The 17139-nt window shown below is 49.8% G+C and overlaps 1 protein-coding gene across 1 annotated transcript; it reads left to right on the plus strand.

The window, feature by feature from the left end:
• Positions 1-6904: 6904 nt before the first annotated feature.
• LOC125757180 (uncharacterized) lies at positions 6905-16817 on the plus strand. Its single transcript, XM_049412477.1, has 5 exons — positions 6905-7466; positions 11126-11314; positions 13593-13788; positions 14806-15031; positions 16725-16817. The coding sequence occupies exons 1-5, from the start codon at positions 6905-6907 to the stop codon at positions 16815-16817; spliced, it is 1266 nt and encodes a 421-aa protein (XP_049268434.1).
• The last annotated feature ends 322 nt before the right edge of the window (positions 16818-17139 follow it).

A 17139-nucleotide genomic window follows, 5' to 3' on the forward strand; every position in this document is an offset into this window, starting at 1 on the left:
CAAGTGAGCCTCGCGTTCCCGTCTCCCGAGTTAGCGGAGAGCGATTCTTTTCTCCTGTCGGACGCTCTCGATGGACGGCAGCGAAAGCGCCGGGGCGTGCGCTAGCACCTCTTAGACCTAGCACGAGCAAGCGGAATAGCACATTTGAGACAGCGACGGAGCAAGCAAGACAACACATGCTCTCGTGTCGACTTGCTTACACCGTCCCTGCCTCGGTGTGAGCTATTCCGCTTGCGTTATGTATGTACACGAACAAGCCCAAGCTACTCTTCTTGCGTACAAGCATTTCTACGGGACAGCTTCATCACTTCTCAAACCATTCACGGAAACTACGTAGAGTCAGCACACATGACACCAATGAAAATGCCTCAACCTAGCTGTTGCCAGTACATTTGGTTCATAGGCGCTTTCTCAACATTTAGCACTTCACATTGCGTTTTCACAGGTCACTTGCCTGTATTTCTTTTCCCAAGAGTCGGTTTCAGTGCTAATGAAGACGTGCTTCAAACGGCCTGCCACGCTTTAAGTGGTAACGAATTAACGCAACTTTACTAGCTCGGAAGCTGTGGACACACGCCCACCCCGTTCATGCCTCTCACACACACCCATCACGCACCACGCGATTGTAATTGTACTACGTGTTCCGCGTGTTCGGTGGTTGTACCTAAACCGTCCCTAGACACATTCTCTGCTCCTAGGTGAAGATGTACCTAGATGAGCTATCGCTTTGATCACGTGACTTTATGCCCACATGACCTGAGGATCGTTCTCCTGCATTTACCGCCTCGCGTATGCACCTAGTGGAGATCAGTGGGGGTATGCCCATGCAAGCGTTTGCACGAAGGCGATCTACGTCGGGTCGCTCGTCGCTGTCGCGTGCATTTTCACTCGTATGGGATTTGGCCTTAAATCTAACGCGAACAGTCGCGTGGCGCCGTCACTAGCTCAGGTGTTGTTACTTCTCTGTTTGTCGGAGTGCAACAAAGGCAGTGCTTTACCTGCTCCCCTTTTGTTTACAGTAGCGAATGGAAAGGAAAAGCGGTAGAGGGCGGTTGCGGAAAAGGCGCTGTATGCGTGTTGGAAAACAATTCCCGCTCATTTTCTTTATTTCGGGCTTGAGTCGGGCTTGGCGCCGGGCCCGAGCCCGGCCCGATAAAACTCCAAGTAGCCCGAGCCCGGCCCGGGCCCGAGGTGAAAATACGTCGGCCCGCCCGAGCCCGGCCCGCGGGCCGGGTCGGGCTCGGGTTTTCGGGCTACCCGGAGCCCGTGCACACCTCTAGCAAGTATCACACAATTAACAAACATTAGTAGATATTAACGCAGGCTGTACATCTAGGTTAACAGCGGACGTTAGTCGAGTTAACAGTAGCTAAAGATGTGAAAGTTCGAAAGTATAAGCAGATGAAGGCATACGTGCGATGACCGGAAGCGTTGAGTCCCCGACGATCGGATGAGAGAAGTCACAGAGAGGCCTGACACGACTGCGATGTCGGCGGAGTTTCAACGTTGATCTTTACGGGAGCTGGTGCTTGAAAGTGATCTCAAGCAAGTTGAGCTAACTTGAGATTGAAGTTCCGATGCCTACGTTGCAGATATTAATTACGCGTATCAACTAGATGAACGGCTAAGTTTAGGTGGCCAGCCGATACAAAGCCACACTAAAAACTTCCAGAAGGGATATTTGCTGATTTGCTTCTACACCATGTTAGACAAGCAACTAGACTGATTAGCAGAGCGATATCCCTTCGTGTCCCCTGCTTCTCTTACTAGGGCAAAAGGGACCTCCACATGGGTCCAATCATGCGCGTTTTATTGTTACAGACTCGGCCCTAAAAATATATTGACCACGCCCCTTTTTAATTATGGGGGGTACTCAGTGGCGTAAATCCAGAAAAGTCACAAGGGGGGACACACATCTTGCCATGGCGGCCATTTTGTTTTTATATATATAGGCGTTGTTTTGATTTATACAAACATTAGGATAATTTTATGAAATAAAATTAAGTGACGAGCATGGGTTCCCAGCTATCGTAATTGGATTGTTCTATTGAGTCTACTCTGAAACCGGTCGAGCGGCACTTGCGAGCTCAATAGTCTGACTGAACAGCTGAGGGGTACTCATTACAAGTACCCACAAAAAATATAAACGGACATTAAAGAAAGTTGAATCCACTATACGTAACTGTCAAACAGTTCAAATACATGACGTTTGAAAGATAAATCTCAAGGGGGGACACTTGCAAGGGGTGTCCCCCCAATCTGAACACAAGGGGGTCAGGACCCCTCTGACCCCCCTGGGATTTACGCCACTGGGGGTACTCAACTGAGCGAGAGTGACAACCTGTTAAGGCGATCGCATACGGCTTGCCCACCTGCATTTTTCACCGTGAGAATGGTCCATTTCCTTGGCTCTCAGCCGGTGCGTCTTGCGGTCTATGCCTGGTTCGCGGTACATCGCGGCCTTAAGAAGTTGAAATACCTTCAGCCACAAATTCTTGGAGGAAACCCGACGTTTCGAGACCGGCTTGGTCTCTTCTTCAGGGGTGACTGTGCTGATCAGGGAGGCTTCGTCGCAGCTTGTTTTTGGCTCCGCCTTTCTCTTTTCCTCACGTTCCGGAGGCCGTGCACGTAGATCGGAGGCATTGTTCCGAGGGACCGGTTCACATTCGCAGGTGTGTTCTGGATGTGCCACGACTCGAGTAAGAGCCTCCTTCCCAGATTCCTTTCCGTTTCTATGATGGAAGCGCCCTCGAAGTCAATTTTGTGGTCGTGCTTCTCGCAATGCTCTGCAAGGGCACTGCGTTGTATTTCCATCTTTCTGACGTCGTTTTTGTGTTGGCGCATTCTTTCCGGGAAGCACTTACTCTCGCCTATGTAGCTCGCTGGACAGTCAGCACGACCCTGCCGTCGCCCCCGGTACAGGTACAAAGGATCAAACGTCAGTGACGAACGTTCGAAGAAGAATACCCCTTCGGCTCTAAAGATAACCTTCTCATGGTCAAGCGGTCCCGCCGGTCAGCGGGGTCCGTTAATCTGCGTGGCGCCGGGTTCGGGTTGCAAAAATGGCAATCCGTGACAGACACACGACTTTTCTGCAAAGGGTCCTTCAGAGCAACGAAATGGGCTTACTGTGATTTACTGTACTTTTCGCCCGAAAGACGAAGAAGGCTGTCGAAAACGACTCCCCGCTCTCCGTACAGGGGCAAGAGAACGAAACGTCTCTGGACAGCTGTCAAAGATGACCACCCCCTTTTTGGGCCCTGCACAATATAATCCTTTCAGTTCAAGACGTCCCCGCCGCAACGGTGTATTCACAACAACAATAGTTACTCATTCGTGGTATCAGGGCATCAGCGTGGGAGAGCGGAGCCTGTTAATGAGCGTGTCTCTGCGTCGCAAAATGGCAATCCATGGCACTACGCCTCTGTTTGCAGGGTATTTCTGACGGTCATGCGCTGCGCAGCCAGCATGGCAGCCAGTTACAGGGACGCCATGGGCGCAGCGAGGACAGCCAGCCCAAATCAGCAATGTTCGCTCCGAAGTGTCTTTTCGGCTGTGGAAAAGAATTCTAGAAAAAATCCAGATTTTTTCCGGCACAGGCGGCTGTTTTGGTCGGAGGGACATGACAGTACGAAAAAATTTCGGGGGGGAGGGGGGCTGTAGCCCGGTCAGCCCCCCCCCCCCCCCTGGCTACGCCACTGTCATTATTCACACCACTATCGATAATAGTGTCGCGTGCTTGTGACGGTGAAGAATGCTGCAGCAAGACTGGGAAATACGGAGCTCTTTATTTGGGCGAACTTGTGCCCGGAAAATCAAAACTCAAAATACAAGCGATACACGCTGCGCACCAGAGGCGTAGCCAATGGGGGGGGGGGGTTCAACCCCCCCTCCCCGAAAATTTTCAGTTTTGTTTGCGTATATATACACGCACACACACAAACGCACGCACGAACATACATAAAGTATGGTTGAACCCCCCCCCCCCCCCGAAAAAAATTTCTGGCTACGACCCTGCTGCGCACTGATAGCGGCGAGAACAGCTGTCGGCCGTCGAGTAATCTGATCATCGGTGCAACGCGTCGCCTTTTATACATCAGTCATCGAACCTTGCAGCGTTATCGCTGGTGCTCGCGTAAGCTCTCGAATGAACTTGACTGTTCGCATCCGGCTCGTAATCTTAACAGAATGATCTCAGACAATCGTGAAGCTTCTCAAATGGTACATTCGACTGGGCGCCGCCACGCTCTGACTCAGATTGCTATGACACCTGGGAAATAAAAGTTGTTTTCATTCATAATAAAAGTTGTTTTCATTCATTCATTCACACCTGGGAAGCTCGAGATCGGAAACGGAGAAAGCTTGTCCGAGCCGAACGTACAGCGTCTCGCTGGAGCAACCAGAAACTGAAAGCGGAAGTACGTAATTCGAGACGTAAGACCTTGCGAAACTGCTAACGTGCTGATAATAAGAAAAAACAATGTATTGTACTTTTGTTTTCTTTTTTGTAGTTTATTTTGAGGTATTTATTTCATTTCATTGCTTACCTCCTTCTCGGTATATGTCCGGAATGACTTTAGGTATCCTTTTCGGAATACCTAAACAGTTAATCAAACTTGTCTTCGCAAACGCTACGGATGTCGTCGGAGCCGCTGCTGCTGCTGCTGCTGCTACCGTCGTCGTCGGCCTCCATGATAGAAAGAAGCACCGATGACATCACGACCTCCGAGGATGTGGGATAAAGCATTCGCGTACCGTTTCTTCGGCTTCGTGTTGCGTGCGTCCTTGAGGTTGCAAAGCAGCGTACTGCAGAACACGGACGGCGCTCGCACGTAACTTCTGCTACAAATGTCGCAGCGGATGACGCACTGAGGGAAATCGTCCAACTCACGTGACCGGAGCTGTGCCAGATCTCGGTCGCGCTCCGACTTCAAAGTACTTCAAAGTGAGAGCGCCACAGAGCGCTCTGAGATGGAGCGTGGTGCTCTGGAAGAACCAGCCGAACGTATTCAGAGCGCTCGATTTTCACCAGGCGAACGTGACGCGCGTCGCGAGAGCACTCGAAAACGACCAGTCGAATGTACCAAAACATTACGGCGTGGTCTGCGTCAAACGTTGCTAACAGTCTTTGTGGGTGAAACCCGAATACATTAAAAGAAAGCAATAAACACGCGTGGCAGTAATATCGCTAGTAATATTAAAGATGGTAACTACCGCTTGCACTATCGATCGTTTGTCGATAGTACTACTATCCATAGTTTGTGTACACTATCGATAGTTTCAGAAAAACTATCAATGCTATCGATAGTCAATTTACCGATAGCTCTGAATAACTAGCTCTATGATGTTAGAGCACTCCTGTCATGCTGGCGGAAGCCTTAGATGCCTGATCAAACGCAAAAATTGACCGGCGTCCCGCGTCGGCATCGCCCGTCGGCGGCGTGAACATGAGTGATGCAAAAGATCATCATCACGTGATGGCGTCACCATATGACGTCATCATGACGCCATAGGTCGCCAAAATTTGTGATGTCTTCATGACGTCACGAGACGTAACGTCACATGATGACGTCATCACACGACATCGTAGCTTGATCAAAGGAGGCCCGATCACGGAGGCAGTGCAGCACGAGGTGAGGTGCTTCCGATCCTGGAGGCAGTGAAAACCACGTTAGGCACAGGAAGCTTTCGGAGGGTGGCGGGGCAGGATCAATGCAATCGATCCTGCCCCGCCCAAAATTGCTATATAGCCTCAATCTCTTGTGTCAAAAGTGTATCCTGTATCTTAAAATGCACGACACTTCTCACGATGTATGGTAAATACAGATACCTCACCGGTCGAACGCATCATGATACAGCTACAAGATATTCAAAAAGTATCTCAGATACATGTATCTTAGATACTACCAGATACTACCCAGCCCTGTTGTACTTGATCGCGTTTCGCTCTTGACCTTTGTTTTCGTGGTGGAGATTTTCTGGTCGTATAGGCAACACACTTTATCAAGCTCTTGTATCTCAAACTTCTTTTCGATGACGTCGTTGCTGCTTTGAGTTTATTTGCCTGATCAACAAGGTTGCCAAAACATTCTTCAAGCTCAATGAGGCTGCTTTCACACTAAAAGCAGCAGGGGAGCGAAAACGCCAAAGTGGGCAAAAACTCATCTCCGTGCTTGTTCAATTTGTTCTGCGGCCACCGCCTTCGCCACTTCTACGTACCTGTGGTGTCATGCGAAGCTTGTGTGACGTCACGCTCATAGAGTTTCCTACAATACTTACTAGAGGGAACTCTGGCGCTAGTGTCTATGGGAGCTGCAATGCATCGCGCTTCAGCCAGCATGGGAATCATGGGTAGTACACGGATTTGTCTAAACTTCGTTCTTTCGGCTCCGTTTGGCTCCGCGTCGCCTGCATCCGCTTTGTCGCAAAACGAAGTTCAGCAAAAATCAGCAGTTTCACTTCACCACTTTAACTTCTTTAGGCTCACCGATTCAAATCTGGTCACGAAGTTCACAACGATCTATTCTTTTATCCGAAAGAAAACCAAAACATAGCAATAAAGCCACAAGTGCGTTCGAAGCCCACAAGCACGAAGACTAGGCAAATCCGTGTACTACCCATCATTCCATGGAGGAAGGCATCATTCCCATGGTGGCTGAACGATCGCAGCGCCAGAGTTAGGTCATTTTAGGAAACTCTATGGTCACGCTGATAGCTCAGTGTTCTTTTGTGCTCAGTATTCATGTAGTAATAAACCGTCTTACTGTTCTTCGTTCACGGCCACTCTGGCTCTGCTCGTCCCTCGAGGCTACAACAGACTGGCGACGAAGATGGGATCCGAACTCCACTGGGCTACAAGACACCATTAGCGGCGAATCCGAAGCGCTGCGAAGATACAGGCAGGATGGCGACGTTGGGAAGGTTCGACCAGTTCATGGAGGACGGTGACGAAGATTTTCAGTCCTACGTGGAGCGGTTCGACCACTTCCTGAAGCCCTCCCAGGTGAGCGACGACCTGAAGGTGTCAGTGTTCATAACGGCAATAGGAAAGAAGGCCTACAAAACTCTGAAAACGTTGCTGGAGCCAGAAAAGCCAGAAAACAAGACGTACGCACAGTTAGTACAGACACTGAAAGAGCAGTACGTTCCCAAAACTTCCGTGATTGCCGAGCGTTTCAAATTCAATCGTTGTTTCCAACAAGATGGGCAAGCGGTGACAGCCTTCGCTGTAGAGCTGAAGCGGTTGGCGACATCCTGTGATTTCGGAACGTTTCTGGACGACGCTCTTCGCGACCGGTTTGTGGCAGGACTTTGTGACAAAGAAACACAAGCAGAGCTGCTAAAGACAAGCAAGTTGGCTTTTAAAGAGGCCTGCGATATCGCTAGGAGTATCGAGTTGGCCCGGAAAGAAAGCCAGGATTTTCAGCCCAAGTCGGCGCAAGGAATGATCAGCGCCCTTAACCAAGGTCAATCTAAATAGGTCGCGAAAGTCGGAACGAAAAGTGGTCGGAAACCTATTGCGACAAACATCAACACCCGCGTGACGATCAAAGCGCTACTAGGTGAGGGGGGGGACAAATAACGAAAACAAAAAATTAATTAGGCGTTTATTTTCATTAGTTTTAATTTTATTTGTCACAAATTAAATTAGTAGATTACTTTAATCAAACTTTAGTCTTGGGTATGTGGTTGAGTGGCCAATTTTTTTCGTTTATTTTCAGAAACAGCGGGCACATGCAGGCAGTCTGGTAACATGGGCCAACGGTTTTGCGCATTTTGAGATGCAAATGGCGTCGCTCGTTTTTGCGCAGTAGGTTTGTGCCTGTCGTCCGTAGATATTTCCTCGCATAAGCGTTGTTTTCTAGTCGTGGTACTTGGCAGAAGGTAATATAGCCCATCGCAGCCATCGGGAACCGTTTCAGTGACTGTGTTTTGCCAGCGCACGGCCGGCGTGCTGTCGCCCTTCGGGACGATGAGTCCGCCACGCTAAGCGAAGAAACGCTGCGCTGTCTACAGATGCAAGAGCAACACGTGTGCAAGGTTTGTGTGTGTGATGATGTGGATTGTGTGGCCCGTGACGGGGCGAAGAGGGAACGACAGTTCTGCTCTGCGATACGCCTTGGAGGGGAAGACGACGAAAAGGAAGCGCGAGCGGGGGCGTGCGGCTCGAGGAGTTGGAGCGCGACACGGTTGGAACGGCAGCCGCTGGTCGGCGGTTCGGGTCGCGACATCGCTTAACCAGGCGTCCGGCAGCCATGTGGACCTGGTGAGCCTGATTCCCGCTCTGTGCCCGGTGCTGACACAGAGACCGGCAGCCTAGTCTGTTCCTGGCCTGAGGTCCTGGGGCCCGAGTGGTGTCACGAGGTGGCCGCGGCTCATGTTGGCGACGGGCAGCTAACCTGCGCTGCAGTGGCCTGGTGATCTACCGGCCTGCAGTGCCATCATCACCACCACTACCACCTCGCCACGGTCAAGGCAGCGTGACTGTTGACTGCCCAAGGAGTACCGGTGACGACCGACCTCGCCGCAGTGGCAACAGTTCATAACGGCGAGTAGGACAGTTTGTGTGCGAGGCGCGTAGGACGTTTAGGATGTAAGTAAGGAATGCTGTAGTGTGTTGTGTGTGAATCGTCAGAGTTATCGGTTGTGTGTACAGAATCGCCTGACTGCCGGTTGAATTATTTCGGATCCTGGGCCCACATTACACCATCACAGTGTGCACGTTGAATTGTTATGCTACTTCTGATTTCTGTGTTATATATTTTGGGGTAATATCCTGTTCAACCGCAATATTTCGCCAATAAAATACACCTTATTTATCAAATCCGTCTTTTTCGTCTTCCCGTTATCTTGCAGGCTTCCATTATGGAGCCGTCATAGTGATAAGAAAAAGAACATGCAGCTACAAAAAAAATTAAGAAGCGGCGCCCTGTCAAAAATTTCATATTTCGCGCCCATCGCGTTAAAACGTGACGTCATTTCCGCTTTCGGTTGTGACGTCATCTTTTCTCTTTTTTTAATTCTGTTTGTCCCCTCCTCACATAGATGGCGACTGTTGCAACAACTAGCTAGAGTCACTAGAAAAATTTCAGAGTATCGCATCTGTTTTCCGCGCGCCGCCGCCGACGCGATTGGCTTACTCGCATCACGTGACCTCTCGCCGCCATATCCCTTCCAAGCGCTTCGGGTGCAGGCGCGTTCAATGCAGAGCGTGGCCGGACATTTAGCAGTACCACGGTCCCCAGAAGTACTTCGTCGCTTTTTTAAACGCGTCATGCAGTCAGGGGAGTAAGCAGACATTTTTTCCGGGGAGGGGGGGGGGGGAGGGGGCACGGGCCTGGTCTCGGTGTGCCACCCCCTGGCTACGCCACTGCATGCAGATGCCAGAAGAGAGTAGCTCACCATCATTTGAACGTTACTGGTGAGCTACTCTGGGATTCTCGTTTGCCGTGTGGGAAAAATTAATGTCAAAGAGCGCCGTTCTACGTGGCTGCATAGTTGGCCTGAACGAATTCGCCCCCCTTGAATAACAATCCTTCCTTCAGTGAACTACACTAACTTTGCTGGAAAAGATCTTATGCAACAGGATACTTCACCTTTTCGGTTCGCTATGGTCAGCGATATTTAAAACTACATACCTTTCTATTTGCTCGGCTGTTTATATCTCGATCTGTTGAACATATTACGCATGCTATCCGAGTTATAAGCGTGTCACGCACGAGAGCGAAATCGAAGATTTATTAAAATAATAACTGTTTACTGGTATACCTTGAAGGCAGTTGTAGCATGATCTTTGGCACTGCACAAAACAGAAGCGTGTAACTCTGTTGATAAACTTGGTATAAGGTAATGTTATCAAGCGTATTTTTACATTTGTTGCAAAAAAATGCTGCTAATGCTGCATTGCACCGAGCGTACCCTTAAAATACTGTATAGTGGGTGAGAAATGGTCACAGCAAAAAAAAAAAAAAAAAAGCAGATCCCACACATTGAGGGAGTCGATTTTATGCGAGCCCTAGGTCTATATACATACTGTGTTTCAGCAGCATGCGCTTTAAAAATTCCGGGATGTGCTATTTCTGATCAAAAGAACATAAAGCACCGTGCCAAGGAAGTTTTAATAAGAGTGCATCATGAAAAAAAAGTGCAGCAGTGCCGAAACCGAACCCCAGCCGTTTACGCGCTGGCAACGCCAAAAAAAGAACTGTTTGTCGGAACACAGGTAAACATTTGCAAATTCATTGCAACGTTGAGAATATTAAGAAGACAAGAAATAGGAAATGAAACAATTAAGTAGTGATGTCAATAATTTTTGATGGCCTATTTTCTACGTATCGTAAGATAAGATGCACCTTACCTACCGCACGCCGATTCGCCCGGTGCGTTCGGGTGCTGGCGTTCCGAATCAAAACGTCGCGCACAACTTCCAGTTACCATACACACACACAACTTCTATTACACATATCAACCAGTTGAACAGCAAGCACGGTGCGCAAGCAAGCTATGCGTCAGCGATCAGTCGAAGGACGCAATGTTGAATGTTCTCGATGTTGCTCAATAACGTTCTCGAGTGCAGTGAACCTGAACACCGACTGCAAAGCTAGCGCAAACAGTCAAGATTCACCAAACGTCGAAGTAAATGGCATCTTGCACGATGTCACTGCGCTAATGCAACTATGTTTACAGATCCGGACCTAGCGAACACGCCCGGGCGTGACACGAAACGAGACCGATTAAGCCATGAAGCGAATTCGCGAGCACAGGGCAACACTCGCCACACGTTTCATTAGTTACACCGCTAACCGCGCAGTCGATCCATACCTGTCGATGACTCGAAATCACTTCTAATATCCTCTTGAAGAAACACACACACATAATGCCGTTCTGCCGAGCGTAACACGCCACGGAGGCTAAAAGATCGGTCACTTCTCAACACACGCTAGCAACGCGCCGGACGGTCTGGAAGGGACATGGCCGCCGCCACCCAATGTTGCCCGGGTGCAGCCTACCTTTGCGGTACTCTGATTTTCCAGTGACTCTACAACTAGCCACCGGCTTGACACGTGGGCTTCTACGGAAGTTACGCTACCAGTTTACATTTACCTTGCCCTTAACCGCGAAACAGATAGCGGGAAACGCCCACCACGCTGGAGAGAAGAAACTTCGGGGATGCCTGCTGGCACCAGAGGGGCGGAACCACTGCACTGTTTCCGATGCGGCTCAGAGCATGAAGCATCTATCTGCAAATTTCGCAAGTACCGTTGTCGGGTGTGTAAACGGGTTGGACACTTAGCGAAGATGTGTAGGGACAGAGGTAGAGACGCTGCGAACGTGATAGACGAGGAAAGTGACGCGGGTGAACATGTGCTGTACAATATCTTTTCCTGTGAGGGGCGCACCAGACTCTACGAAATTTGCCTGAAGCTAGATCAGAAAAGTGTGCGCATGCAGATTGACACAGGGGCGTCTGTGTCAATTGTACCAGAGTCACTGTGCAAGAAATACTGGCCCAGCCTACCCTTAGAGCCATGCAGTCTTAAGCTAAAAACCTACGGAGGCACTCCGCTGACGGTAAAAGGGAAGCTAAACGTTTCCGTAGAGCACAATGGTCAGCACAAGCAGCTTCCGCTAATTGTCGTGAAAAAAAAACGAGAGTACTAACACTATGCGTTTGGGGCGAGACTGCCTGTCAGCACTGAAGTTAGACTGGGCTAATGTGCATGGGGTTTGCTTGGACAAAGTGGCGTTGCTGCTTGAAAAATATGCTAAGATTTTTTAGCCTACCTTGGGTCTAATTAAGAACAGGGCCATTAAGTTAGTGCTTAAAGAGAATAGCACACCCGTATTTTGTAACGCGCGGTCGGTACCTTTTTCAGTTAAAGAAGCAGTGTCTTCGGAACTGCAGAACCTCGTGAAAACCGGAGTGCTAGTACCTGTTCAGCAGAGTGAATGGGCGACGCCACTAGTAGTGGTGCCTAAACCAAACAACCAGGTCAGGGTGTGTGGGGATTTCAAGGTGACACTAAACCCATGCCTAAGAACTGATCATTACCCCCTTCCCGTGATTGAGGATCTGTTTGTAAAGCTGGCCGGTTGCAAATATTTCACGGTCTTGGATTTGTCCACTGCACACCAGCAGCTGGAATTGCATCCCCAAGCGCAGTCGCTAGTCGTGATCAACACGCATTTGGGGTTATTCAAGTATACGCGCTTACCATATGGCATAACGAGTGCACCTTCGATTTTCCAGGCAGTTATGGATGACGAGTTGAAAGGACTTGATCGGGTAGCGTGCTATCTAGACGACGTGCTGATAGCAGGAGCTACCCTGGAGGAATGTTTCCATAAAGTGGAAATTGTGCTGTCCCGGTTTCTAGAAAGAGGCATTCGACTGAAAAAAGAGAAATGTAAGTTCTTTCAAACTTCTGTCTTGTATTTGGGGCACGTTCTGGACGAAAAGGGCATACGCCCGTCAGAGGAAAAAGTAAAAGCTATAACGGAGGCTCCTGCGCCTGCGAATGAGGCACAGTTAAGAGCTTACTTAGGGTTGATAAACTATTATGCTAAGTTCGTTCCCCACGTGGCCACGAGACTCAGACCACTGTATGACGTGTTGAACCAAGAAAAAGGCTTCGAGTGGTCCCGTGAGGCAGAGCAAGTGTTCCAGCAAAGTAAAACGTGGTTGACGGAAGGAAACGTTTTGACATACTACGACCCAACGAAAGAGATAGGGCTGGTGTGTGACGCATCCATGTATGGCGTGGGCGCCATTCTGTTTCATAAGATCGATAAGGTGGAAAAACCTATTGCTTATGTCTAGGACACTGAGCAAAGCAGACAAAGGTTATGCTCACATTGAAAAAGAGGCTCTCGCCGTGGTCTTTGGGCTGAAGAAGTTCTACAAATACCTATTTGGGCGTAGTTTTGTCATTTATTCGGACCACCAGCCATTAGCCAGCCTTCTGGGTCACGGCAGACCAGTTCCAGTAATGTCTGCAGCGCGCATGCAACGATGGGCTTTGCTACTGGCGGCGTACAATTACAGATGGGTCTACCGTAAAGGCAGCAACATGGGAAACGCTGACGCGCTTTCGCGGTTGCCGTTGGCGAATGAGCGAGATGTCTCAGATTACGTAAATTTTTCTCTGTTGTCAATGAACTTCCACTGTCTGCTGACATAATAAGCAAGAAAACGAGTACTGATAGAGTGCTATCGAAAGTGTTGTGGTAAACGAGAAATGGCTGGCCTGCGCATGTCACTGATAATGAATTGGAACCGTACTTTGTTCGCCGCTATGAACTATCGGTAGATCAGCAGTGTGTTACGTGGGGAAATCGGGTAATTGTTCCGCACTGTTTGCGTAACCAAGTATTGGCACTTTGTCATGAAGGTCACCCCGGAGTTACGCGTATGAAAATGCTCGCGCGCAGCTATGTCTGGTGGCCTCAGTTAACCCAAGATATTGAAAATGTTGCTAAAAGTTGCTGTACTTGTCAATTGACGCAGAACGCTTCACCTAAGGCCCCACTACAAACTTGGGGTTGGCCGAGCCGCAGATGGCAGCGAATCCACCTGGATTTTGCATTCGCAGACAACAAGTGGCTCCTCGTGCTGGTGGATGCACACTCCAAGTGGGTGGAGGTGTTTGTGATGAATTCAACAACGACCGAGAAGACCGTCGAGAGGCTGCGTGAGGTGTTCGCATCGTATGGCCTTCCAGAGGAGGTTGTTACGGACAACGGGCCTCAGTTCACGGCAAAGAGTTTCACAGAGTTCCTGCTTAAGGGGTATTCAGACGGGGGAGGAATGCTCGGGGGAGACGGGGGGGTTGCGGATCACGTGACCACGACGTCACGGATTAGCGAGTGGGCGTGACCCCCCCGCGCCTCCTCGGAGGAGACGGGGACGTTTTCCCCGAAAGGACAAACAATCCCCCGGCGGTGGGGGATGTGGCGGAATTTCTGGCTCTTGTTTGGCCACATTGTTGCACTTGCTCCTGCAGAGAGCGGCAGTGGGTGTCCAGTCTGCAGTTGGGGTCATCTGTAGCTGGGGTCATCGTCGTCAGCAGCTGGTGAAACGGGCGGTACAAGCCACAGGAGTAGTCTGGTAACACTGGTCTCCCCCTCCGTTCGCCCCGTCCGTGTGAGTGGGGGGCATTTGTGGCGACTTCTCCTCGCGAGTTGACGTCACTAGGCTCCGCCTTTACCCCCCGAGCATTTCTCCTCCGTCTGAATACCCCTTTAAGAACGGAGTGCGGCACACCAGAACACCTCCATACCACCCCGCATCCAATGGAAGCGCCGAGAGATGCGTCCAGACGGTGAAACGGGATCTTACGCGACAGCTTCTCGACGAAAGGTCATCGGGCCAGAGTAAGACCCTACAGCACCGCATAGATCTCTTTCTGTTCAGGTACTAGAACACACCGACAGCAACCACGGGGCAGACACCAGCAGAACTGTTTTTGTCGTGGTCGCCCCGCACTCGCCTGACTATGCTACTGCCAGACCTGGAGAGACGGATGGAAGAACGGTTCTCCAATGTAAAGGCCCAAGTTGACGAAAGAAGAGGGTCGGAAAGAGCTTACAAAGAGGGGGAAAGCGTTCTGGTTCAAGGCCTTCGTCCAGGTGATCCCAAATGGCTGATAGGTGTCATTGAAAGAAGGTGCAGTGCCGTTACGTACCTTGTGCGCGTAGGATCCGAAAACAGGTTCATGCATGTAGACAATTTACGTCCGCGCTACTTTGAGAGTGTCGAAGAAGGCCCCAGCGAGCGTCCCTGTTTCGTGCCCAGCTCAATTCCAGACTCTGGGTCCGAAGCCCCTCCTACGAGCCCCCGTCCCCTTCCGGTTCGTGCGTCTGCCAGGTCTGCTACCGCACCGCCGGAGCCACCCTGAGACTCAGCTCCCTCGGAGCAACCAAATGCAAGTCCACATCAAGGCTCTGCCCCGGCAGCGTCCCCTCTGCGAATAGCTGCGTCTCCTCTAGGTGCTCACTCTTCGACGCAGTGCTCGTACAAGAAAACCTCCCGGTTGGTATAGGCCATAAACATTGTGGGAAGGAGTGTGGTGTCATGCGAAGCCTGTGTGACGTCACGCTGATAGCGCCGGTGCTTCATGGCTATATAAGCGCTGTGAACCGGGCGCTCAGTGTTTTGTGCTCAGTATTCATGTAGTAATAAACAGTCTTACTGTTCTTCGTTCACGGCCACTGTGGCTCTGCTCGTCCCTCGAGGCTACAACAGTACCCATCGATAACAAATGAAATGACTGTATGCTGGTCTCGCAGCTCGCATTTGACGGGTCAAAGCGTCCGCTATCCAGCCAGTTAACGGTCGAGCACTGATGAACATTTAAACAAAACTAACTTTAATTAGCAGGAATGGTGGTTACATTTCATTTAAAACATTCACAAGCACTCAGTTAGTCCCCGTAAAAAAGCGGTGCTGTCGCTCGGGCTGGTGGGGTGAGACTGGCGCAACTACAGTGTGTAGCCGCAACCTTGCGCGTTTATTCTTTCGTCGGCGGCCTTTTCTCTCTTTCCATGAGGCCGACAAAGACGACACCGAACTGCACTCTGATGGTCGCACGTGTCGCCCGTTTAAAGTGGGTCACGAAGGAAGAAGGGTTTGGAGATAAGAAGGGACCCCCCCCCCCCCAGTCGGGACATATGTGGGGAAAGGACGCTCCTTCGGCGGCACTTCAAAGACAAACACAGCACATGGCCGCTCGCTTCAAGAGGGGACAGAACAGACTGCATGCCACTTTTCCCATTTTCTGAGCTTTTTATTTCGTACCGAACTCATTCTATGCGTGCAGTGGATTGGCTCGGCGGCGCAAAAACGAGATATATGGGAGCATGCCGACGCTTTGCTGCTCCACCTTCTGCTGATTCGACCCCGTCTTCAGCCAAATCAGGCTCTTGAGGAACGCGCGTATACCCAGTAAACCACAAATATCGCCTGGACATCTATGGTACGTTTATGCTGGACATTGTGAATGTCATTTAGATATCCATAGAAATCCGCATTACAAACTTGTAATGCGGATTTCTATGGATATATATGGATGTACCCGCAACTGTAAAAAGCTCCGCCGTGTTAGGTTGCAAGTACGCTGCACATGGACGCTGAGTGGACATATAATAGTCATACATAAACAGTGTCATTTTGTGAATGAGAACTTCTCTTTCATGCGCCTCACTGACTTGCTGAATGTAGTTGGTGTCGATGAAGTGGATGCACTTGAAAGATGAGGACGAAGAAGAGACGGGACACCCAGTGCGCAACTTACAACTTGTTTATTGGAAAAAAGGGGTTGCGTCACTTATATACAGTTAAGCACGTGACACAGGGCCTGCGCGTTACACGTTACTGAGCACTCAAAAATGCTATCTCTTTCTTAGATAATGTCAATGAAGCTATGCTGACACACGATTCTGCGCATTCTAAAATATATTTTGCTTCAACTACGAGCCTCGCCGATTGATTACGGTTGCGAAATATGACTGTGCACTGCTCAAATTTCGGGGTGCAGGAGCACTTTTGGCAGTGAGTTGCGAGATGACCGTTGTTACCGTTCCTGACATTATTGCTGTGTTCTCTTAGACGCTCGTTTAGGCAGCGCCCAGTTTGTCCTATATATACCTTTCCACATGAAAGTGGAATGTTGTACACAACACCCTTCTGGCACTGAACGAATTTAACCCTGTGTTTAACGTCGCAGATGAGAGGCGCACTGGAACAGGGCTCTGTCAACCTGCACAGTCTTGATAATTTCTGCGGAGCGGAAAATGCTACCTCCACACCCGCCTTCTGAGCAGCTTTCTTGAGATTGTGTGATATTCGATGAATGTATGGGATGACCGCTACTTTTTGTTCCTGTTAGACTTACCACTGTTCTGTTCACAACCAGATTGCTTAACTAATCTCACTAGCACCTCGGATACCGACACTAACACGTGGTCAGGGTAGCTTGACGCCTTTAGACGATTTACTTGTTCTAACAAAGATTGCTGCACACGATGAGGGCATGATTTCTTAAGTGCATTACTTAGACACATGTTGGCGATGCTTCGTTTCACGAGTTTAGAATGAGCCAATTCATAGGGTAAAATTGGTTTGTTACTTCTTGGCTGATA

Source organism: Rhipicephalus sanguineus, chromosome 1 (genome assembly GCF_013339695.2).
Source record: "Rhipicephalus sanguineus isolate Rsan-2018 chromosome 1, BIME_Rsan_1.4, whole genome shotgun sequence".
NCBI lineage: Eukaryota > Metazoa > Arthropoda > Arachnida > Ixodida > Ixodidae > Rhipicephalus > Rhipicephalus sanguineus.

Excerpts from the sequence above, each read along its gene's own strand:
- LOC125757180 (XM_049412477.1), top strand. The coding sequence starts at position 6,905 with ATGGCGACGTTGGGAAGGTTCGACCAGTTCATGGAGGACGGTGACGAA. Across the intron at positions 11,315-13,592 it reads GAAGATGTGTAGGGACAGAG|ACAACAAGTGGCTCCTCGTG; the intron begins GTAGAGACGCTG and ends TTGCATTCGCAG. Across the intron at positions 15,032-16,724 it reads TCGTACAAGAAAACCTCCCG|ATGAGAGGCGCACTGGAACA; the intron begins GTTGGTATAGGC and ends TTAACGTCGCAG.